Here is a 24,740-nt window from a genome sequence, read left to right on the forward strand (position 1 = left end):
GAGGAACAGTATGAATCCTGGAGACTTTCTGATGGGCAGTTTCCCAAGGTCAGTGACTAATTGGATCTAGGAGAGAGATACGACATTAGGATTTGGAATTGGTCAGCGATTAGTGCTGGGGAAAGCCTTGTGAGTAAACCTGGATGCCCTGCACTCCCCGGGCAGTGCTCCAGGCTGTGTCCTTGGGGACTGTGCCTGAAGTCTGCTCCCACTGATACTTTGCTTTCAAATTGTTTTGGCTTAGTATGTTAAGATTTCTGATGTAGTGAGGCCTTTTTGGTTATAAGTGACAGAAATGCAACATTAACACACATGGGGGAATTTATTAACTCATGATACCAAGTAAGCCACTGATACATATTTAAGGCTTTAGGCTGCAACTGGATTCAGAAGGACAAGTGTTTCTTTAATTGATTTAATAAAATTTATTGAATGTCTATTATGTACAAGGTACAATTCCAGACTCTAACAGTATAATGATGAGCAAAACAATTATTTTACAGGTTAGGGTATACTACAGGCTGTGTCTCTTCAAAATTCAAATGTTGAAATCTCACCCCCCAGAGTCATGGGGTTTGGGGCTGGGGCCTTTGGTAAGTGATTAGGTCATGACGGTGGAATCCTCATAAATGGGAATAGTGCCCTTATGATAGAGGATCTAGAGAACTCCATGCCCCTTTGGCCATGCGAACACACAATGAGAACACACTGTCTGTGAATAGACACTGAGTCTGCCCATGTTTTGATTTAGGACTTCCCAGCATCTAGAACTATGAGATAAAAATTTATGTTTTGATAAGCTGTGGTATTTTTGCTACAGTAGTTCAGATAGACTAAGAGAATATACAATGGAAAATCTCAATCTCTTTGATTTGATGCCAAAAGCTGATCTCTCTTCCCTTCCTTCTCTTCCCTTAAATTCTGTTTCCCCAATTCCTCATTCCTTTATTGCTCCAATTTCTCTCATAATCTCTCCCTTTCCTTTTTCATCTCCCCTTCTTTCTCTCCTTTCTTTTCTCAGCTATGCTTCTCTTCAATTTGGGGTCTATTTTCAGAGATTCCCTAATGAGCTCAAGGTTTATCTACTACCAGCTTATTAATCCCAATGGAGATTGTTAAAAAAAAAAAAAAAAAAAAAAAAGATGCCTCCCCAGGCAAGGTTATGAGCACCTGTAATCCCAGCTACTTGAGAGACTGAGGTGGGAGAATGGCTTGAGGGCAAAAGTTTGAGACCAGTCTAGGCAACAGAGGGAGACTCCATCTCAAAAAAAAAAAAGCTTCCTTCCTAATAATTCTATCTACTACCTACAACCCTAGTGATTCTCACTGGTTTGTATGTTATCATAAATAAGTTTATCCCTTGGCCAGAGAGCCTTGGTTGAGAGTCAGAAGGAACCATTAGAGGGCTGCTACTGAAAGAACATGGATAGGTTTACTGGAGGAAGAAAAAAATAGTGATACACCTTGTTTTCCTCGAGCCAGTCCTTCAATGTGCATTGCTCAATGTGTATCTTGATATTGCTTTACTAATAGCTAGAGCCCGAAAGTCTAACCAATATCACCATCCTGATGTTTTTGCATTGTATGTTGATGATTATTTCCTTGAACATTGATGAAGTATGGCAGAGAAATGTCAGCTTTTCCCTTTCTATTTTTACCTCCTCCCCCTCCTCCCCCTTGCCAGGGTGAAGAAAGCTGGGTAGTGATGTGTTTAGAGTATCCTGATCATGGATTTGCTTTGTGGTCACTGCTCAATGTTCATCCATTCTAAAGAGATATTACCTGTTTCCTTTCCAAGAGAAATGTACTTAGCTAGTGAAAAAGAAATATTTAGAAAGGCCCACATGCTCAGAGTATGATTTACACATACTGTAAAGGTATTATGAATGTTCACGGTTCTATAAATAATGGTGCTATTTGTAATAACGATATGATTTCTACATGTGGGTTTTGCGGGTAGGTGGGCAACCCTCCAAGTGTGATAAGGTGACTGGTAGATCAATACATAATTTTTTCTCTTCCCTCTTATTGTCTAAAAAAATCATAGGTTTAAATGACAGCAAAATGTGTTGCAAATAGAGTGCACAGCACATTATTGCTCTGCGCCATTCTGATGGTTTTGACTTTCACTTCTTTCAAAAATAATTTGAAGACTCGGCATTTGATTAGCTCCTCACATATTCAATATATTAGAGTCATAACTATACAATATTTTGAAGATATCTCATACATTCAGTAAAGTCTGCAGGTACCTTCAAGGCAAAGGAAGAGAGTGATAGACATCTGCCTTCTTATAACCATGCCCCACATATTAATACTGTGCCTTGAAACATGTGCAGCCATGGATGTGATGGAAGCATGGATATGGTAGATTTATAATCCCAGGGCCTTCATGAGTGACCCACTGAACTGGATTATGTATGTAGGGTGGGATGAGGGTCTGGGATGAGAATAGCCTTTAAAGAAATATTCATTTTCAGAGACTTATAAGTTAATCTTCCTTGCTTCTTTATTTTGTAAATTTGGGAGTTTATATTCCTAATGGTATATTATCCAGCATGTTAATATAAATATGTTGCATATATCTTCAGAATTTCATAAGATGTGATATTAATATAGTGAAAGAAAGAGAGAGAGGGAGAGAGAAAAGAAATGTAAGATCCTTATGCAAAGAAGAGGGGCCTTTGGTTTGCAAAGTGGCAAAGGGCAGTATTATACAAAAAAATTGTTGAAATAAAATATTGTGCTTTTCCTGAAGACTAATTGTAAAAAATAAAAATTTCAATTAATGGCCCAATCCTTCTGTTTAGGGCTAAACTAGAAATATGAAGGTCTTCTAGACAACATCTGATACTTTGGCAAACTGGACCTGAATTTAGAGCCAGAGGATGGGAGAATAAAGGATCCCCCAGAAAATCTAAATCAGAAAATTTATTCTCTTCACTCTCATCAACTCAAGCTATGGATCTATCCTGAATATGTTTTGTAAAATAGTGTTCAAAGACTAAAACAAATAAGGTTTAATAAACATGCACCTCCCTAGCACAACAGATGGCAACTAGGAAAGGCACCCACAGCAATGTGACAGAACATTCCTGCCTGCCTTCTTTTTTTAATAACGATATTTATTAAATGGCTATCTCTATTGCAGACTCAATCTCTGCAAGTAAAGATAAAGAAGGCAAGTGGGGAGCAGGTCCACGAAAGACACACAAGGTCTGTGGACAAAAAGTGACAGAGGAAATACACCTCGACTTGAGATTTTGTTGATAGTCTTTGAAGAGAAACACATGAAACTATAAAATCACAGAATCCTGGACTTTTAGAGATGGGCAATGGCTTACATATGGAGTGGGAAAAGCTCTAGATTGGGAGCCTGGAAGTGCTGGTCAGATACTAATGAGCTAGGTGGTCAGAATCAGTCCCTTCATCTCTCTGGATCTTTCTGTCCTCATCTTGGAGGGGAAGGAGAGGTTAGAGAAGTAGAGGTGCTAACATTAAGTTAACTGGGCTGGTCAGGAACTGTGCTAAGCATGTTGCAGATGCTATCTCTTTTAATGTTCACAATAATCCCACAAAGCAAGCACTTATGCACGTCTCACAGATGAGAAAACCCCCGGAGTCCGTCGATTCCCAACCCTCTCTGCAGTGCCAGGACTGATTGCCTGTAATGGGGAAATGCGACTACAGGCTGCCCATGGCTTTTCTGGTAACTCGTCATTCTGGTAACCCTTTCATTCTACAGATGATAAATCTGGAGCCTAGAGAGGTGGCCAGCTCACTCAGGTGGTAATTGGCAGAGAGTGATTACAACGGGCTTTTGTTTTCTTCTGTTCAGCAAAGGTAGAAAATAATTGGATGACAGACAACACCATGCGCACTCTGACTTTAGTATTAGGTGATGATGTAAAAATGATAACTTAGATGTCTTTTCACTTCAGTTTAGTAAATTATTTTTAATCTGTAGAGGTTGGCATGTCCAGGAGGGAGCTTTGGGTAAGGCTTCTAGTTGACTCCTGGGAAACTAGAATTTGCTCACCACCCAATAAAAGTTTGTTTGTTTTTTTCTTTTTTTTTTTTTTGACCTTTGGGTTACATTGTATATCTTTGCCTCTCCCTAGGAAGGGTTAGAGGTAGATGGGAGGGGGGAGGAGGGGAAGAATTTATACTTACAAAATAGGTGCATTGCGCATCACCTGGGGGTAGGACATGCTTGCTGTTTTGGTAAGGCAGGGGGTGGGGGGAGGAATGGCAGGGGCAATATATGTAACCCTAACAATATTTGTACCCCCATAATATGATAAAATAAAATTAAATTAATAAAAAAATTTTAAAAAAAGAATTTGCTCACAATGATCAAATTCTTAGTTATTTAACAAATATGTTCAAGAACCTACTATGTGAAAGACTGAGCTGGAGTTTCTCACCCTTATCTCACCTCTTAGATATATCCCACACTAGTTGCCTATTTAAAATGAACTGCCCCAAATAGTCCTTCCTTAAAGAAAGAGAACTTTTCCTTCAGGGATTCTAGTTTTTGGCAAGGTTTTCATACATTATCTGCCTGAATGGAGAAAGCAGAAATACAGGTGATCCAAAAATAGTTTCTATGTCGTTTCTGAATCAATTCTTTCATTTTTTCCACAGTGAAAAAATACTTTGCTAATTAGTCCGAATACTGTTAATGCCTTTTATTGTTTCCAGCACATTAACATCATGATTGATTGTCCTGCTAACCTTGTGAAGAAGACAGAGCATATGTTATGCTAGCCATTGTGCTTATGACAAAACTCAGATGTGAAAAAATGGGACAAATCATTATTCAAGGATCATTAACAGGGGGTTGACACCCCTTCCCTCCTCTCCTCCCCTTCACTCCCCTCCCCTCCTTTCCCCTCCCCTCTCTTCTCCTCATCTCTCCTCTCCATGACTGGCATCCTGTCCAATTTAAGCTGATGGATTTAAAACTATATCCGCATTTAGTCATACAGAGCAGAGGAAACTATGGCATGATGGCTTGAAAGTCTTCATTTGCTGTGCAAATCTAGACATTGACAGGCTACTGCTGTTATTCCTGCACAAATATCTTATTTAAAGAAATTAGAGCTAACAAAGGGCCCATATATTGACTATTCTGGTCAGTGGACCAATTTTCCTAACCCCAGTCCTTGCTTTTGCATTCACCAGCCTCCTTAAACGGTGACAAAAAATATGGCACCCAAGTCAAGTGCATTTCTGAATAGCCTTCAGCCAAAGACTTAAATGCTAGGGAAACCCAGTATTGCAAATATTATACAAACAGAATCCCAGCAACAGTGACATGGAATATTAAAGTCACCAGAGACCTCTAGGCTTCCAAATCAAAATATAGGCAAATATATTATCCCATTAGGCCCAACTTATGACCTAGAATTTCATTTTGTCATATACACAAGTTGCTACAGAGACCTGCAAGATTTTATAGAGACTGAGTATGGAGCAAAAATTGGCTTGCCACTAGGCCCATAAATAAATATATCTTTAGGGTGTTTGACCAAAGTTTAGATAACTTAATAGATTGGACAAGATTTTTTAAACATTTGTCTCTTAAAGGGAAGATAAAGCCATCCATAATGTTTGTAGAGCTTTTCATTCATGGGAATCTTGTTGCTGTTCTAAAAAGGCAATGGAGAGAGTCTGTTTTGTTTGGTTTTAATTGTTTTTCTATGCCCACCAAAAAAGTAGGAGAATAAAAAAAGAAAAGAAACAAGAAACTAGTGAAACTTCCAAGTGAATAATTTATTAAAGAAGATTTCTTTTTCCTCTATCTCTGTCTGTTATAGTCATAAGGGAAATTTTCCTCATGACCTCAAGCTGTGGGTTTCTTATTACCGTGTTTAGCATTCCACTGCATGACAGAACAGAGATTAGAAACTGTATTTTCTAGTAAAGCATCTCTTTTGATTTTGGTACAGAAGTGGCAATATGGCCTATGAAATATTGGCATAAAATTCTGAATTCTAGAGATTTACTTAAAATCCTTTTCTATTTATTTTTATCATCTCAATTATCTTCTATTCAGAAGTGTGCTTACACAATAGAAAAGCACAAAGCATTTGTATTTGAAGGCAAACACAAAACATCCTTGTGTTTATTTAATTGCCAAGTGTCTGGAGAAGGGAAGAAAACAGATTTGTATGGAGTCAAATATGGACATAAGTGTAACCATCCTAAGAATGTATTGATTTTTATCAACTTTAATTGCTATTCCATTAAAAAAAACTTTAGAGAACATATCATGTTAGCTGTGTGTTGAAAAGAATCTTTTTTTTTTTAATTAGTGAAACTCTAAAACTCAATTGTTTCTCTGATTTTTCTTTTTAACTTGTAATGTCCCTAACATTGAATTTTCTAAATTTCTCTTTTCTTAATAGACTGGGAGGAAAGAAAAAGGAGATCCTCTAAACATCGCAATTGATAAGATGACCAAGAAAACAAGAGATCTAAGGAGACAGGTACTGTTTTTTGTTTTTATTTTAAATGCATGGTATTTAGTAGTGGTTTCAATAATGTCCTTTTCCAGGGTGCCTTCTTAGAGCTGCTGTTCAGGTTGTTATTCTTAATAACATCTTCATATGCATAGAAGCATTTTATCAGCAAGGTAGAGATTACTGGGCAGAGAGATGTGCCAACTGCAAGGCTCATAAAGGAAACAACTCCTGATGGGACAGCCTCTCACTTCTCAGACACACTCTGCCCAGGTAGAAACTTCATGAATTCACTACCATCTACATCTGATTTTTAATATTCCAAATCCAGGTGTGCCAAGAAACTGTCTCTGATCTTTTCTGGTTCTTACTTAATCAAACTCCCAAGGCATTCAGTGATAAACCAGAATGCTAAGGGTTAATGAGAAAATACAACTCTTAATCTGCAGGGCTAATTAAGAGCTCTGTCCTAGTATATTATATTCGTTTGGGACCATTATTCTAAGAAAGTTTGCTGATCACATGGTTGTTTGGGAAGCAGAGTATTAAAACAAAGCGAGTTTGTTGGATGATTTAAATGGCTAATGGCATCATTAGTTTCATGGGTCTATTTTTCTTGGGGAGAGGGGTAATCTCTGGCCAGGCCCCTTTTTCAGCTTGAAAGTGTTGTATGAACACTGGTAAATGTTGTCTGGGAACCCTTAATTCATGATGAATTCCACTTTATTTGGTAGTGTTTTTTCTCTAGAAGAGATTATATCATCCATTAAGTTATAATAAAACCCTGTATTCCATGATTTCTGCCCGGGAGCCTCCTGTCTCCTACTAGTAGCTTTTGCATATGTCCATCTTATTCACTACATGTTGATTGTGCTAATCAGCTAGAACCAACGACTGCCATGGCAGCACCTGCTGTACTTTCTACAGCTAGAAAAGGTGGATTAGCATGGCAAAATGTAGCATTGGCTCTTACGTCATGTTATGTACAGACAAGATTAGCAGGATGCCTGGGTAAGAATGCCCAGGAAACATCTTAGAAATGGTTTGAATGAGAGTAACACATAATTTTTCATTACTGCTGGGTCTTCTGGGCTCTCTTCAGGATATTACCTGACAGTGTAGACACATTTGAGCTTCAGATTAGTTCTGGAATATGAAGACTTTAGTTTTACTCCCCAGCTAGCAAGCCTTTTGGGAAAAACATTTTCTTTTCATTTTACTTTGAAATAAGGCAGAATAAAACATTTTCTTTTATACGTTAGTAACACTGAATAAATATATGGCCAAGTCTGCCTCTCCTTGCTGTCTCAGACTATCTGTTCATATCCCTGTTTGATAGGAGTAGTAGGAATTGAAATGGAGGTTAATGGAAAACATTGAGTCAGATACCTGGGTTTTAGTGTTAGATCTGCCACTGAGTGTCAGTGTGACTGTAGCTCCTTCATTTCTTGGTCTCCTTTTCTTATCTATAAAAGTAAGGTGCCAAACTAGTTCTGTGAGGTCTTTTGTGATATATATATAAGATTGTATGAGTCCAAGGAAAATTCTCATTCATTTCCTGTGCCGGAGGTCCTAATGCCCAATAATCACAGGTTTTAAAAGCAGTGGGAGGACATCTCCAGGGGTTTCCTTTGGCTAGATTGTCATGCAAAATTCATGAACTGAATTTCCCACCTCCCTGATCTCTTGGTCTCAGTAGAGATTACTTTTTTATATATATATTCAGGAGGAACCAGCACCCTCAGCTCTAGCCAACTCTCTCCAATCATAGACCTATCACAGCAGTGTTTTACTTTTTTGTTTGTTTTGTTTTTGTTTTGGTCTTATTAGAAAATAATGGACAATGTAATTTTTACTTTGGTGTTAAAATTCCCAGTAAGTCATTGACTCTTTTTACCAGAAGACAGTGGTAAAATATGAATTCATGGTGAAGCTTTAAATGCTTAGGTGACAAACTCCTTGGAGAGTTTCCTTCAGGATGGAAGTAGAAGAGTATGTCCTTCCATGAAATTATTTCATGCACATGATTTTTTTCCTACCTTTCTCCAAAATACAGAGGAATAAGGATAAAAGGAGAATTGTTTTATAGTATTAAGATCCAACAGTTATGGCATAATTTCACACCATACCCATGAATTTGGTTGAAACGTCTTTCTCTTCTCCAATCTGCCTTTCCGAAACTAAGATGGTCCCCATCTGTCATTTTCATCCTTACCCATATGTTAGGATATTTTTGTCTCTCTTCCCATCTCTTCTGTCTCTCCATGTACACCTGTAGTGGTACAAAAGCTTCTCTGATCTAAATTGTAGCTACCTAGCACTTGTGCAGATGGAACATGCAGTGACTTATTTGCTTGGCTCAGGTAGGACATCAGCTCAGATTTAGGTATCTAGTTAATTGGATTAACAAGGTTTTGCCTGGTTCTCTGCTAGACCCTCTGCAATAGTGGCCCAGTGAATGCTCCTGGCTCAAATGAATGTTGCCCTACTGCTGAGATACTTTCTGTTCTTTCAATTAGAGATAAACCTTTGCTAGAGCAGATGCTAAATGAGAACCCTTAATTATCACGTCCACTCCCTGTACCCGTGGATTTCTTTGTACAATGTTTAGAGAAATCAAATCTCATAGGGGAAAAAAGTGAAATCAAAGATTTTTAGTTAAAAAAAAAACAAAAGATTTCTAGTGACTTTCATGACTTCCCAACTTTCAATCTCCTGCCTCCTCCTCATATCCCTAAGTTTGGGCAATGCTTTTCTGAAGGATGACCCTGGAGCCTCACAAAGTTCTAGTCACCAAAATTAAAAGAAATAAAATCAGTCATGATCATTATCTTGGACTTTTCTAATGAAATAAAGTGGAATTAGACTTGCAGATGCTTAAAAAAAATAAGTATTTCATTGAATAAAAAGGATTTCTATTGAAGTGGAATCTTCAAGTAAGTAGAGCCCCTCTCTTGAGGCAACACATCCTAAGAAACCGAGGAGTCATACATAAATTGTGAAAAAGGTCATAGGAACCCAAGCACATTATTTAAAACTGATTGGCATGAATCCATCTTGCCAATTAAACCTATGATGGGGGGCAGTAGTAGAGCAGAATCCTCTTAGGACTGTTTTGTTTGGAATTAAAAATGGATTTGGGGGAATATAACCACCAGCTTTAAGCATTATGTTCCAATTTTAGAGCTGTGGGCACAGTAGGCCCCATGTCTGAGCTATTGTCATTCTGAATCTGAGCTACTGTGATTCTGGAATCAGACCATTGTGGAAACAATAGCTTTTGGCCGAATCCCCTTGTGGGTGCCTAATGGCTCATGGCAGGGGGGCTTTCCATCCTCAGAGGGGCCCAGTCCCTGTCTGCCAGCTGCACCCCATGCCATTTTTCTATGCACCACCTGTGCACTATCCTAGGCATGGTCTCTTAATTTTCACTACACTCACAGGGATGCTGGTTGATCCTGGTTATTATCTTGCCCTTTATATTAGTCTTTTTCTTCTTAGGTTGATAAGCAAATCAGGCCTCAAACATTTCCCTGTGAGAAGCTAATAAATAACCATAATGTTACGATACTGCTAACCTTAGCAATTCTCTCACTCCCAAAACCAATCAAGGGTCAAATTCTTATCCTTTGCTCCTTAACAGCCATGAGGATGATTCCATCAATGATGTTCAGTAAGTGTCAACTTGACAAAAGTCTCACTTCTACTATTACAATCAGAACATTTTTAACATCAAAAATTACATGTGGAATAGTTTTATAATTGGGTGAGCAGGCAAAACATGTCCTTCAATGGTTTGTTTAAAGACTGATTTATCAAGACCCTATCTCCAGAGTGGGCTACAGAAAAATCTTCCAAGATTAATACGGAACAATTACAGCTAAAGAGTTTCCTCAGCTGTCCCCACTTTTTTTTTTTTTTTTTTTTGAGACAGAGTCTCACTTTGTTGCCCAGGCTAGAGTGAGTGCCATGGCGTCAGCCTAGCTCACAGCAACCTCAAACTCCTGGGCTCAAGCAATCCTGCTGCCTCAGCCTCCCAAGTAGCTGGGACTACAGGCATTCGCCACCATGCCCGGCTAATTTTTTGTATATATATTTTTAGTTGGCCAATTAATTTCTTTCTATTTATAGTAGAGACGGGGTCTCGCTCTTGCTCAGGCTGGTTTCGAACTCCTGACCTCGAGCAATCTGCCCGCCTCGGCCTCCCAGAGAGCTAGGATTACAGGCGTGAGCCACCGCGCCCGGCCAGCTGTCCCCACTTTGTGACCCAATTCCTTATATAAAAACTATGTGGGGGAAAGGGGGGAAAGGACATTTATTGAAACCTTAAAATCTATACCCCCATAATATGCCAAAAACAAACAAAAAAAACCCAACTATGGCTCAAAGTAGACAGCTATCAGGGTGAGCTTGCAAAATCCACTGTCCACAAAATGCAAACTGAATGATAGCTGACATGTATTGAGCCATTGTGCCCTGGAACTCTTCTAAGTTCACTCCATAAATTGAAGTGTTTAATCCATGCATCAATTCTGTAAGATGGAAAAAAATTGTCACCATGCCCACTGTATATATAAGGGTGTGAAATAAAGTAATGCACCCATGACCACACAGGATGTGGATGTGTGGAAGCTCCAACCCAGACGGTCTGGCTGTAGGGTCTTCGCTCATAACTTTTGCTGCACCCTACCTCTCCATAAAACCAGCATATACAAGTAGGTCACCCATATGCTAATCTACTCTAGGGGATGCATGTGGGGAAGATGGGGGGTTCCCATGGATATGTGGAGGTGCTTTGTGGGTTTCAACAGTACCTCCACCACTCTAGGACTTGGAATGGGTGACATGTATGCACTGTGGACAGAAAAAAAAAGTCTATGGTAAATGTCAAAAACATCTATGGTTCTTGTCTGTGATATGTTATCATCTCTTGGGTCTCCAGCTGTTATGGTCCATTGGATCTTCTTTTTAAAAAGTGCCATTATGTTTAGGTATCTGGCTTGTCAAAGCATGAATTACAGACTTTCTAAAACATTTACAGAAAAAAGGAATGTTAAGGCATTCGATTCTTTATCTTACATCTGCCCATGATGGGGCCAATTATTTTAAAATTCATTGTAAGAAAACATTTGAAAATCATTTATTTCTGGATTCAAATCTGTTTTTCTTCATAAGGATATGAGGCTATCTCTATGATGACGACAAAAAATATGTAGAATATTGATTTTGCCCAAATGTTAAAGTTTGTATTATTTACACTGAAACCCTGTGTCAGTGCTAATAATCCCTGAGGTTTGTTCCCTAGGTCACACTGCATTGGAAGCATGTAGATCAGAAAATGATCATGTAGCAAATGAGATTTGAAATATAGAACATGAGAAACTTAGAGACAACTGAACAGAAATGAGATCAGAAACACCAGAAATCAGAATTAAAAAGGCCAGGAGGAAGAGAGCAAAATAGGTAGGAGAGGGTTCAGTAAACTGAAAGGGCATTCTGCAAAAAACAAAAACAAAACACCAACTTTGTTGTTTGAATAATCATAATTGAAAATCTTCTAAATTATTCTGCTTAAAAATTTCACCTTGGAAAATATGATAGAATTTTGGCTTTATAATCCTATAATGGATCTCTCAGTCTCGGGATCAGGATTCATAACGGAATTCTCTTTGCCTAAAATGGGGAGAAGGTGTCAGAGATAAGACCAAATGCAGACATCCTCTGGAATGTGTTTTGGGACTCAGTCAATGTTGTTTACTTCTCTTTCCCATTTTCCCTAGACTGCCAGAGCCTATAGAAAGGTCATTTTTTGAACGTGACCCTTAATTTAAGTCACCTCTACCTTAGGAAAATCCTGATAAAATAACCCTAAATAACCCAGACCACAATATACTTATTTATATCCTAGAAAACCTGCAGCAGGCCAAGTCTAAAGTACATCATTTCATCAATCGAAGAGAGTTCTTGAAATATTACTAAGGGCAAGCTCTTCCCTTGTCAAGGCACTGTTTAATTCAAGAAGTGGCTTAATTTATTTCCATAACCCAGCATATGGCTGATTGTTCACACATTGGCTTGACCTCTTTCTTGATAGCAAGTTTAGATCACACAAAGAATCTAGTAGCTTGATCAACATTGATGAGTCAAATAGCCCACTCTACTGAGCAGAGAACTAGATAATATAAGTATGAACAGGGAAACTCTCAATCAAGTGGAAGCTTCAACTACTGATTTGTTCTTTTCTGCTAATTTCTATAGGCTCTGGCAGTCTAGGGAAAGTGGGAAAGGGAAGTAAACAACGGTGACTGAGTCCCAAAACACATTCCAGGGGATGTCTGGATTTGGTCTCATCTTTGATACCTTCTCACATTTTAGGCAAAGAGAATTTCGTTATGAATCCTGATTCCGAGACTGAGAGATCCATTGTAGGATTATAAAGCCAAAATTCTATCATATTTTCCAAGGTGAAATTCTTAAGCAGAATAATTTAGAAGATTTTCAATTATGATTATTCGAACAACAAAGTTGGTGTTTTGTTTTTGTTTTTTGCAGAATGCTCTTTCAGTTTACCAGAATATTCATCTCTGGAGTACACCCCTCCTGCTTAAGTGAGATTGGCCAGTATGTATTGTTGGAGGCCATGGGATTTCTCATCCAAAACTGTCACTGAAAAGGGGATGATTTTAAAGTGTGTTGTGCATTTGCCATTATGGCCTGAAGTGAGGTGTTTCTAGAGCCGATGATAGCAGCTAATCGCCTTGATCCTGACTGAATGTACCCAGCAGATCATTGCAGTCAGCTTGTGTCCAAATATATCTGTTCCATTTGACCCCTCCCAGCTGAGGTTACCTTTTATTACCTGAGATGGCTTCTGGCATCAGTTTTCCCAGGGGAAATTTCCATCAGGACTGCGGATATTTCTTAATCTCCCCATTTCCCAAGGAGGCTAGATGAATCTGAAATTTAGAGAATGAGTCATCTTCCGGCAGACTCTGCCTGCTGTTGCCACCAGCCCTGGTGGGAGCCCATGTGCTCTAGGATCTCATCACTTTGTGCCTTCCTGGTGCCCATGGATGTCACTGCTGATGGCTGGGGGAATTCAACATCGCTCTTTGCTTAGGTAGAAAGTGTGAAGAAGGTGGTGGTAGTTATAACATCCCTGTATTAATGTTACATGCCCTTGACTCATCTTTGTGCTCTCTTTTGGCTGAATGAAATTTCCAGGATATCTTAAAGACAAACCCTCACTCCACCTGGCCCTACACAATTGTGTGCTTCCTGCTGTCATCCACTTTTTAAGACAGTTACAGCCCCAAAGAACTCTTCCCTTTGTCATTCCTTAAATCCCCTTCAGACATTCCTTCCTGTTGATACCACCTCCTAAATGCATTTGGGGCCCATTGTTCCTCTCCACTCCCATTGGCTCTGATTAATTGCTTTTCACAAAAACAATGGTCATAGCCATAAAACCAGTCTCCTGGACCCCAGCCTCCCTGCCTTCAGCCCATGCTAGCCCCAGCAGTCTGATAATCCAGTGCTTACAGACCCTTCTGCCTTTGCATTTGCTGTTGCTTCTGCCTGGAATGTTGCCCTCCCACCTTTTTGTTTTCTTCTAAGAAAATTCTTTTTTTTTTCCCTACAAGTCTTAGCTTAAATGTTACTTTATTATCAAAACTTAATTCAATTCCTGTAAACAGGGTTTATCCAGTAGACTCCTAGAGCAGTTTAAAATATCTCTATTATGATACTTTTTGCAGTGGATTTAAGTTATTTATTTGTTTTTATCTGTGCCCATATCTTATTATCCTTTGTTTCTTCAGGTCATGTCCTAGTGCCCCAAATAAAGTAAGCCTACATCACACAGGTATTGAAAGAGTGAAGAATCCCCTGTATATAGCTACCCTACCCTGGAAATATCCCAATCATCAACTTCCCTCCATTCTAAACTCACATGTTCCTGGTTCCATTGTTTCAAGGTCTGGATTTGGGGGTCACCTAAAAAGTCTATTTATACCATTATATTAATAATAATTTTTGTTTTAAGAGAGGATAGCTTAACTCAGAAGTTTCCTATTGCTTGGCTGGCTTTAGAAGACTCAGCTCCAGGTGAGTGAGGCACTAGCGTCAGGTGCAAGATTTTAGGGGGCACCAAAAAACCCAGTAATCAAGATAAATAATATTTATGCAGTACATTAGAAAATCAAAATTAATGCAAAAAATTCATGATGAACAAAATAACATCATGAATAAAGGTAAGATCATTAAATGCAGTGCTGAGCCATATTGAAGCCTGAAGCAAAAGGAAAAATCAGCAACCCTGATCCTGTCTGTATTTACAATATTGCTATTTTGTTCATCATGGATGAACCTCTTGTTAGTCCTGGCTCTGCTCCAGAGTGTCTATCTATTAAAGTCTTTACTGCACCTGCTGTAGGAGAAAGTCCTCCCCTTCCCCCCACAAAGTCTCCGTGTCAGGTGGCTTTCTTTTTCCTCTCATGTTAGTGACAAAAGGGCTGGCTTTTGAATTTTATGAGATGACACCTTAGACTCCTGATTCGTAGACCTATTTAAATTGTGGTGTCTTTTAGGTTGTCTTGCTCCAAATGCATTTCTTCTCAATGTTTATCACAGTGACACGGGCTTTTTATGGCACTCTGAAGTGCTTCAGAGAAAATGGAGAACATTTTAATACTGCTGATTTACTCTTTCAGGTCTACAGTAATTTCCTTACTGCCTAATTATAAGGCTCGGTTTAATTTACTCTACACATAATGTTTACTGATGCACATATGGTGCCACATTTCAGGAAACTGTACCCAGTACAGGTATTTTTGTCATGCTGGAGCATGGAAAATTTCCTTCTTTTATACAAAAAAAAATTTTGAGAAATTTTATCATCTCAACAAATAATGTCCCCCAATGAGGGGGAAAAAATCATGCCTATCCTTAGCTTGAAGAAGAAGTATACAATCTCTTTAAACACTTATTTTTAAGACCCAGTGATGATTATATGATTACATGTGTGTAAAAATTTTCAGTTACCCCCCAAATCAGAAAATGGGTAGGAATTTGGGAAAAGAAGAGAGAGGAAGATAAAACAGCAATATCTTCTGGGCTTATTTCTCAGCTATCTTTGAAAAAAATTATATTGATTCATAAAGTCTTAGAGGTGGAAGGGACTTCCAGGGTCCTCCCAGAGCAAAAGGTCTTTGTTCAGCCACCTTAAGACTCCTTCTGTAGGCCTCTGCTTTAAAGGTGGGAGCTCATCCCTTCCCCTAGCAGTAACTGGTACTGTTACTGGGTAAGTTAGTTATTAGAAAATTGAGTTAAGATCAGTGATTTTGTAATTGTCAACCACTGATGTTGGTTTTGTGCTCCCAAACTGATTTCTTTTCCTAAATTTAAGTCCCAGGTAAAAGCTTCAGTAAAGAAGTCTATTTAGGGTTCCAAAGACATACAAATAGTGACTATTATTGCATATGAAGTCATGCCTTTGCAATCAATTGCCTTGCCTTTTCATAGCCATGAGTGCTAAGAATGGTTAGGCTTAGGGACTGAGCAGCTGATGCCCTCTTGTCATTGACATAACTAAAATAATCAGCTCTCTTGATCATCTTATCTATTACTCCTGTTTGTTTCTGGTTATGGATGAAGATCAGAAAAGTAAAGCTGTCCACTCTAACTGACATTTGTTTGGTGTTTATTCTTTCCTTTATTCTTTATTGATGATCCTTACAATAATTCTCCAGAGAGATATTACTATCAAAAAGATTGTTTTTTAAACAGAGTAGAGTATTGAAATTCCAATAGTAAGATTTAATTTCTTACCCATATAAAGCTCATAAGTTAGAGAACCCAAGTGGGCTGACTCTGAAGCCTGTCCTTTTAATGACTATGGTTGTTAAAGTTGGTACACTTTGGTCTTAGTTTATAGCTTTTATTAAAATTCCTTAATGGGAAGAGCATAAGGTAAATATCAATTATTAATGAGTCCTGAGTTTCTCTATAATAATCATAATAATAGGCTTCATGTTTAATATAATCACCATTTTTTTTCCTTAAGCCATCCATATCTGTAGCCAGCACCCCCTCATCTCCCCATGCAAGAAACTGAACTGTGAATGGGATTTTGATAATTATTTTTCTAATTAATCATAGGGGAAAAAAGTAATGGACTTTCATTTTAGCTGGAGGGATATCTGATTAAATGCGCATCAGAAGACTGGCACATTTGCCTGGCATATTCAGTGAGAAATGGTTGAACGGATTGTGCCCAAGCATTCCAGGATTAAAAGAGAACCATTTGTCTTAAGGAGTTTGGGGATAAGAGTGAATTTTTTTATTTGATCCAACTGTAAGTGCTTGTCTGAAGTTTGGGTGATTAACCAGTCCCAGACCCATGCTCTTGCCTTCCTGGTTTCTTAGTTTTTCATGAGTGCATCAATCTTGTTTTAACTGTTAAGCACAGAACTTCTATATTTTTATTTGATTTTTTTCAATTTCAAGGAGGATCAGGCTGCCTTAAATAGCTGCAGTCTAAGTTGCAACTGTCTACAGGGGGTGACTGAAATGCTAAAAAAGCACCTTTGGGCAAGGCAAGCTGGGAGGTCTAGAGGACCAGAAAAATGGAAGAGGGAGAGTGCTGAGTTCCAAGGGCAGGAAGAAGTCAGCACTAATGAACCATATCTGACTCTGAGCAGATTTCTTTCAGCCCCTCCTTTGAAATTCACAGGCTTAGATCAATGCGGCCCTCAGGCTGAATCTATAGATGCCGAAATAACTAGTTGAAAAAGGATAACTTGTGACTGATCAACTAGGCATTGTGTCTGTATACTACCATGGCAACCAGCTGGCCTGCTGCTCTTTGGGTCCATGCTCGGTGTCTATGGGCAGTCTGTGGAAGTGCCAATGATACTGTTGCCAAATTAGAGGGAAATGTCAGGATTGGGGTCCAGTCCAGGTCAGAACACCTAAGTCAAGCAGGCCAGGCAACCCAACCAGATACCTTCCTAATCCACAGAATGTTTAGGAAAACCTAATAACTTCTACTCTTTCATTTCACTTTTCATTGCTTCAACGCTTCTACTAGAAAAGAAATTGCTCAGGGAGCACTGGAATAACCTATGTTTCTTAGCACAGTATGAGGCAAAGAAAGAAACAAAAGTCAACTTGGTCAAATAAAACCAGTCAAACTGACCACTTGGGGGCTCTTGGAGGCCGTCTTTAGCCTCCTCAATTCCCTTCCTAAGCAGGTAGCCGCTGGGCACAGCAGATGTTCAGTTATAAGTGAGCAGTAGGTGAATGGAGCTTGAAATAGCCGGGGATGGCAGTAGCAGCTTATGGACAGAGTGAGTGGGATAGAAGACTAAAATTCACTGGTGAAACCATCTAGAACAAACATAGGCAAACTCCTGCCTGTGTCCCAAATCCAGCCCTCTGCCTGCTATTGTCAAGTTGTATTGACTGCTTTTGTGCTACAACTACAGGGCCGAGTAGTTGTGGCAGAGTCTGACAGGCCCACAAAGGCCAAAATCTCTCCTATCCAGCCCTTTACAGGAAGTCTGCCAAACCCTGATTTAGAAGTAAATCTAGTTTCCTAACTTTGAGTGTCTGCTAACAAAATAAATAAATACAATAAAATAGAAGTAAATTTAGCTTGAGATAAAACAAATGTGGTGTAAGAGTCCAAATTCCCTGAAAAGCTAAAGGACCTTGAATCAGACTCGTCTCCGGCCTCTCCCTTAAATAGTGACAGCTCCAGTCATTTTAGAGGATATCCACAAACTTTGGAATGTGGTATAATCATTGGGTTTCTAGCTGAAATGAAGTACCTCTAGGGAAAAATTCAACAGCTGTTGAAATGCAATGCTGTGCAATAGTTAAAGATGGGAAGTGAGAAAGTACAGCATACGGCAGCAGAACTCCGGAGAGAGAAGATAGCTTAGAGGCACATAGTTATCCATAATTGGAGTAAAGCAGGGGAGTATGGTGAATGGTTTTCTGTTTTAGAAAGTGTGATGAACCCTTTAATGGCCACAAATGGCCAGAAGCTTCAGAGGTACATTTATCAGTGATATCTGGACCAAGAAGGAAGTTTCCATCATCCCTCTTCCCTTACCCAATAGCATCTCATTCCTCCAGGTTACCCATCGTGGTCGTGTTAGCTGAGATGTTGCTCATCTGATACCTGGAGTGGGAACTGGTGAGTTTTGGCTAGGTTCCTCCCAGGGGCTCTTGTATTTACTGGGGATTCTTCTAAGACCCACAGGACTTGTGCTGTAATGTGGAATGGCAGGAAATGTAGACACACAGGGCCAGATGATTCTGCCTGGTACAGATCCTACCACACTGTGGCAACTGTGTAGGATTGACCCTTTCCAAAAGAAATCATGGTTTTGGAGAGTTCTTCTTCTCCATACCTTGCTTTGTGTTCTTTAAGCATATACTTTGTATAGGCTTTTGGTGTTAGCTTGCCATCAAATCTATCCATTCAGTAATTGCCAGTGCGACTGTGAGGGGAATAAATTGCTTTTTGAGCCCATTCACTGTCAGTTAATCAATGGCATATATTAGAGACTCAGAATGAAACATCCAGACATATGATCTTAGATCCCTTTTTGTAGTAAGCAATACTGGATGGGACATAAGGTTTGGAGCAAGTGGTTGGCTAGGTGTGGGAGTCAAGGATGGAAAGATAGGTGATCTTTATCCAGTTAGGATTTGTGAACTTGAACAGCCGGTTCCATAAACACATGGACCTTAGGTAAAATAGCACTATTCTTGGTATTGGAAGTCCTGACTCTGACTATAAGCAACCAAAGGATCTTACCTTTCTTCATCTAAACAACACAGATAATGATGCTCACCCTGCAAACTGCACCCCTCACCCACATCATGACATTATAAGGAAGGTCAAATGAAATAATGTCTCAAAAAGTTCTCTGCAAGCTATAAAAATAGGACATGCACAGGATTATTATTAAAGGAAATAAGCAGCCAGAAACTGAGTAGACCTTCCAAACATGCAGAAGAATGGGTCTGCTTTTCAGTCTGGGTTAAAGGATCTGAGCAAGGTAGTTACACTAGCAGTGTCATTTCTATCTTCATCCATGACACCTAAAATCCCACCCTTTTGAATGCCACATCTTCTGGGGTAAGTTAGAAACTGAGTAATTGAAAGAGTGTCTGTCCTGTTGGAGGGGTGGAAAAATTGTGAGAGAACCTTTAAGTAAGAAAGAAAAAAATAATATGACATGAAGGAAATGTAAAAAAATTGGACACTTTTTTTACAGTGTCCCTTAGGCCAATCTCCAACACTGTTAACAAGAAGAACCCATGCTCGCTTCTAAGCAGCGTCGTTTCTGAGGCAAGTCAAGCATGTATGAGGTCATGTTGATCACTGTAGCTCAGTTAGCAGTTGGGAACTGACACCGTGGAGTTTTCAGCAATAAGTTAGAGTAGAGAGCTTGTCTTATTTTTCTCTGTGTCCCTGGCCAGTGCTTCATCCACCAAGAGCTCCTCAAATGCTAGATAAAAGGAATAAATGAGTGAACACCAGTCACTGAGTAGAGTTGAACAAAGCAAGTAAGAGATAAAGAATATTTTCTTTCTGAGGACTTCTTACTTCTCTTATAATAAGGCCCTTGCCTCCTTAGAGCTTATTGCATTCATATCTACACCATTCATATGTTTGTGCATTTACTCTCATTTCATTTCTTTGGCATAACTCTTAAATATCCTTAATAAAAGTGTGACATTTGTGTAGATGTTTCTTTATAAATCCATTTTTCCCTTGAGATCAGAAAGAGATATTGAAACACACAGTTGAAGGCAAATAATTAAAGGACCTCTTTTAGTTTTTCAATACGAAATGTCTCTCTGTTAAAAAAGAATTGCAGAGGTGTTTTTCATTGAGTTGATTAAAATGGGACACACAGCCTTCAAAGTCTCATGCAAGTTTAAGCTTCTGCAATTCTAGTTGGCTGGACAGAGCCATTTTTTCTTGGACTGTGTTTTGCAGAGAACTGTTTCATATTCATCAAATGACTGTGGGTTTTTAGACTTTTTGCAAAACACTTTGGCAGTATTGAGTGTGGCTCAATATACAGCATACACTCCTCAAATCCTACCCTATAGAGAGAAAACTTTGGGGCATTTTTGAGACAGTTTTGTCTTCTTTTTGAACTTGTGAGTTAAACTTTGTCTCTCCTTTCATGATTCTGCCCTCCCATGAAATAAGCAAGTGGATTGTTAGAATAAGTATGATCCAACGACTGCATTCCTTTTGGTTTTTTGAAGAAAATGCAGTTATTTACATTGATGAATAGCCTTAATTCGGTAAAATAGACTGGTAGTGCTGAGCTAATACCTTTAAATGTCTTGTCTTATGCAATTAATATTCCTTTGTCACACATACATTTAAGCCGTTGGAAGAAAGCCTTGTGTTCTTGACTCCTGTCAGACTTAACGAATGATTTTGTCAAGTCATTCCTTTCTGCTCTGGTTGATTGATAGCTAAATTTTGGTCTTCTAGCTTATGTAAAAAGTGTTAACTATGCCTTTCAGCTTGTAGGCAAGGGCATTTAAACCATTCTAATAGTCAATTTACAGAGGAATTACATTGCCTGTTTACTGGAGGGGTCAAAAATGTGCCCCTGTTCATCAGGGACACAAATCAGAGGGCCCATGAGCTAATGAAGGCAGTATTTATGAGTCTCTGCACTTGCTGGCTGATACTAAGTTCAAGGTGTCCCTGGTCCTGGCTGCTGAGGACTCTGGCTCCCACTTTTGAATGTGTCTGTGCTTATGGGCTATGTAATAGATATATTTAGGATGAACATGGTTTGATCCTAATACTCTTGAGAATGTGAATAAAAAATAGAATGTTAGATTGTCACAGTATCAACCTGCATTTGCAGCTTTCAAAGATTTTTCTATAATAAGGCAGATCCCTGCTCATTCCTGCTACTGCTTAGCTTATGGATTTCCATACATATCATAATTAACATATCAGAGCATGGAAAGTAGATCCCAGTGCTTCCTGGGAGGAGTCTCACATCCCTTGGCTTGAACCCAGTCAGAATCCTAAGAAACATACTTTATTAACCATCTTGCAATTTACTATTTAAAAACACCTTGACCCATAAGGTATAAGATGGTTACATAAAACAAGTATAACCCATCAAATATATTTTTGAAGTAGTCATATCTTGAGCCATGATTTATCCATTTTTTTTCTTGATTCCTAAAGTCCTAGGAAGTCACAGCGTGTCATAGTGAGTATCCGGGAGGTCCCTTTCTACTCCTGGAGTAGGGGCCATGAGGACTCAGCACCACTTCGGCCTCTAGTGGGAGCCCTGATTCCCTCCTACAGTGTCCATCTGCCACTGGGTCTGTTCTTTCATGCTCTCTACTGGGGGTTTTCTTCTTTTTGGTCCTAATATCTCAAGTGTGGAAAGGAGGGAAGCCTCTAGAATTCTCTATGTACTTTATTCATCATCCAAGAATCACATTTGTCCCTGGAACTTTCTCCACAACCATCATCTATACCATTGTTTTTGGTCAATAATATACACAAAGCTGGCACAAAGTAGACATAGAAGAGGTTGTATACATTAGTAGTTCAGAGCATGAACTCTGGGGCAAGGCGACTTGGGTTCAAATTTGCCACTGCCGCTTGTTAGGTTTGTGAACGTGGGCAAGTAGCCTAATTCTATTGCCTCAGTTTCCTTAACTATGAAACAGAGAAAACAGTAGCTAGTGTTTCTGAGGGAAATAAATGAGTTATCCTGAGTATTAAGAATAGTATCTGGCATAAAATAAGTTCCCCATGAAGATGATTAATATGAAACATTAATTTTCTCCCATACTTCCCTATACTGGCCTCACCCTCTCTCTCCCACGTCTTACTGCTGAGTTGCCTCTGCCTTTTGCATACACTCTCCATCTCGCCAGCCTCCCTTTTGCTTCCTTATACTGTATCTAGTGGTCATAGGCTCTGTTTTCTGCTAACATTTTTGCCAGTAGCAAGTCAAGCTGCTGTCCCTGCTGGGTGGAGGCCATCTGGAACACTCCTTGGGACCCTGAGGCGACATTTCACTGCCTCTTCTCATTAAGGTAACTGCCCTTGCCTATTGTGGAGGGAAAGAGGAGTTTGACACAGACCTGTGTGTGCTGGGGCAGAAAATGCAATCAATAGAAGGCGATAAGCAGCTGCTCCTCTCCTTCAGGATGGGCCTTCAACCCTTCCCTGTCCTAGCCCCCATGACTTGTGTTTTTGGTGTAGTTTTTCACTAAAGACTTTGTTTTATCTATAAAAATACGAAAATACAGCTGTGATATTCTTAAACATAGCTCAAGGCTGTATGATAGAATATGCGGAGCATGTTACATGTTACTAGAACATATAAGCAGACTACTGTTAATTCAGTGCATTTGGCCAAAGAACTTAATTGGAATGACACCAGATAAGTCAAATTGATTGATCAGAAATTTATTTTCAGGATGTCTTTCCCACTCATGAAAAATGTGATTTGGCAACCACAAAAACTTATGCTCGTTAAATAGGTAAATTATATTTTCAGTCATCTATTCTCATAATAGTGTAGTGTAACAGCAAATCAGAGGCATACAGCAATAGCATTTATGGCTTACTAGTCTGGGGTAGTCACCTTCGCCTGGCCCTCTAATGGGTCTGGGCTCAGTTGGTCTTGACTGATCTAGGATGGCCTTGAAGTGACTCATTTGTGTTCAAGATGTTTACCACCCTTCTCCTGGGACAAGCAGTTTAGACTGGACATGTCCTTCTCATGGGGTTGGCAGAGAGCAGGAGCCAGAAGCCCAATGGTAAATGGACCTTCCAAACCTCCACATGCATCGTGGTGGCGGCCAACATACATTGGCCCTACACATGCCACGGCCAACATACATTGGCCCTACACATGCCACATGGCCAAGCCCAGAGTCATAAAGGGTGGAGCGCTGCAAAGTTACCTGACAGTGGGCACGTATATAAGGAAAGGTGACGAATGGGGACATTAATGCAACAAATCTATTATAATTACCTAAGTTTGTCTTAGTGCTTCTCATTCATCAGCGAGACATGTTGCTAACTCTCATCCTAACTGTATCCGCACTCCTAAGGGAAAAGTCTGGAGGGTAAGGACTGTTGATCTGGCTGCACATAAATGTTACCAATGATGACAGTTGCACTTTTAATTGATCCAACAGACTTGCTTTTGGTGAGGGATGGATGGGATGGGTGAAGAAAAGCATAAAGTGTCTGATAAAGTATTCTTTTTATTTTTAGAGGTAATTGGTTGCATTAAGGAGAGGTGCTAGTATCCCAATTAAAATAATTTTGCTTCATGAAAGATAGCTGATGCCATCAAGATAATGACCAAAGAATTTTGTGTTTCTCTTATAAAGGAAACAAATTAAAAACCGTGATTATTATCTAAATGTCTTCCTCAGGTTTCATAGATGTGCCTCTGTTCCCCCCATCTAACCCCAGCCCCAGCCTAAACAATGAACAATGCCTTCATTATCAGTGGACTGTGTACAGTGGTGGCACCTTGGCTTATTAAAGTGGCTTTGGGTGGATCACTACACTGACTGATTACCCTAATTGACCTTCAGATTGGCTAAAATTTGCCTGACTTAATGAAGCTCAAGTCTTGTCAAGCTCCCTAGGCTGGATAGCTTCTGGCTCAATCACTTTTTGCTTTGATTTTTCATTTTTAATAACAATTATACCACACAGCTTAAGGAAATATGATAAAATATGTCAGTAATCATGAAGAGCCTTGAGCAGCTGTACTCATGGAAAGATTTAAGGCTTCAGATTTTTGAGCCTGTTTGAAATCACCTTCTACCCTGAAATTTGACCTTGGCTGGTATGTCTTACATCATAGTAGTGAATGTTAATACTATATTCTTAAAATATTTTTCTAAACATCTGTCTAAATGACAGGACAGACATTAAATCAGGTGTCCTCAAACTATGGCCCACGGGCCACACGCGGGCCACCTAGCACATTTATCTGGCCCTCTGGATGTTTTTGCTGCCGCTGCCTGTCCTGCTTAGCAGCCAATTCATCCCGGGCTCACAGTGCGCACTCTCCAACGGTCTGAGGGACAGTGAACTGGCCCCCTGTTTAAAAAGTTTGAGGACCCCTGCATTAAATGCTCAGGCATTTATTAAATATTATCAGCCCACCCTAGATTTGAGTGTTAACTTTTATTTCTGAAAGTGAAAATGGCACTGAGTTGCTC

At 39.4% G+C, this 24,740-nt stretch overlaps 1 protein-coding gene across 1 annotated transcript in view; it reads left to right on the plus strand.

The window, feature by feature from the left end:
- The window catches only part of CTNNA2 (catenin alpha 2), a 1,049,805-nt gene that overhangs the window by 784,246 nt on the left and 240,819 nt on the right, over positions 1-24,740 (plus strand). Inside the window, exon 8 of the mRNA XM_012742713.2 lies at positions 6,414-6,494. Coding sequence (XP_012598167.2) covers positions 6,414-6,494 — 81 coding nt within the window. The remainder of the gene's footprint in view (positions 1-6,413; positions 6,495-24,740) is intronic.

This window comes from Microcebus murinus, chromosome 3, assembly GCF_040939455.1.
Source record: "Microcebus murinus isolate Inina chromosome 3, M.murinus_Inina_mat1.0, whole genome shotgun sequence".
NCBI lineage: Eukaryota > Metazoa > Chordata > Mammalia > Primates > Cheirogaleidae > Microcebus > Microcebus murinus.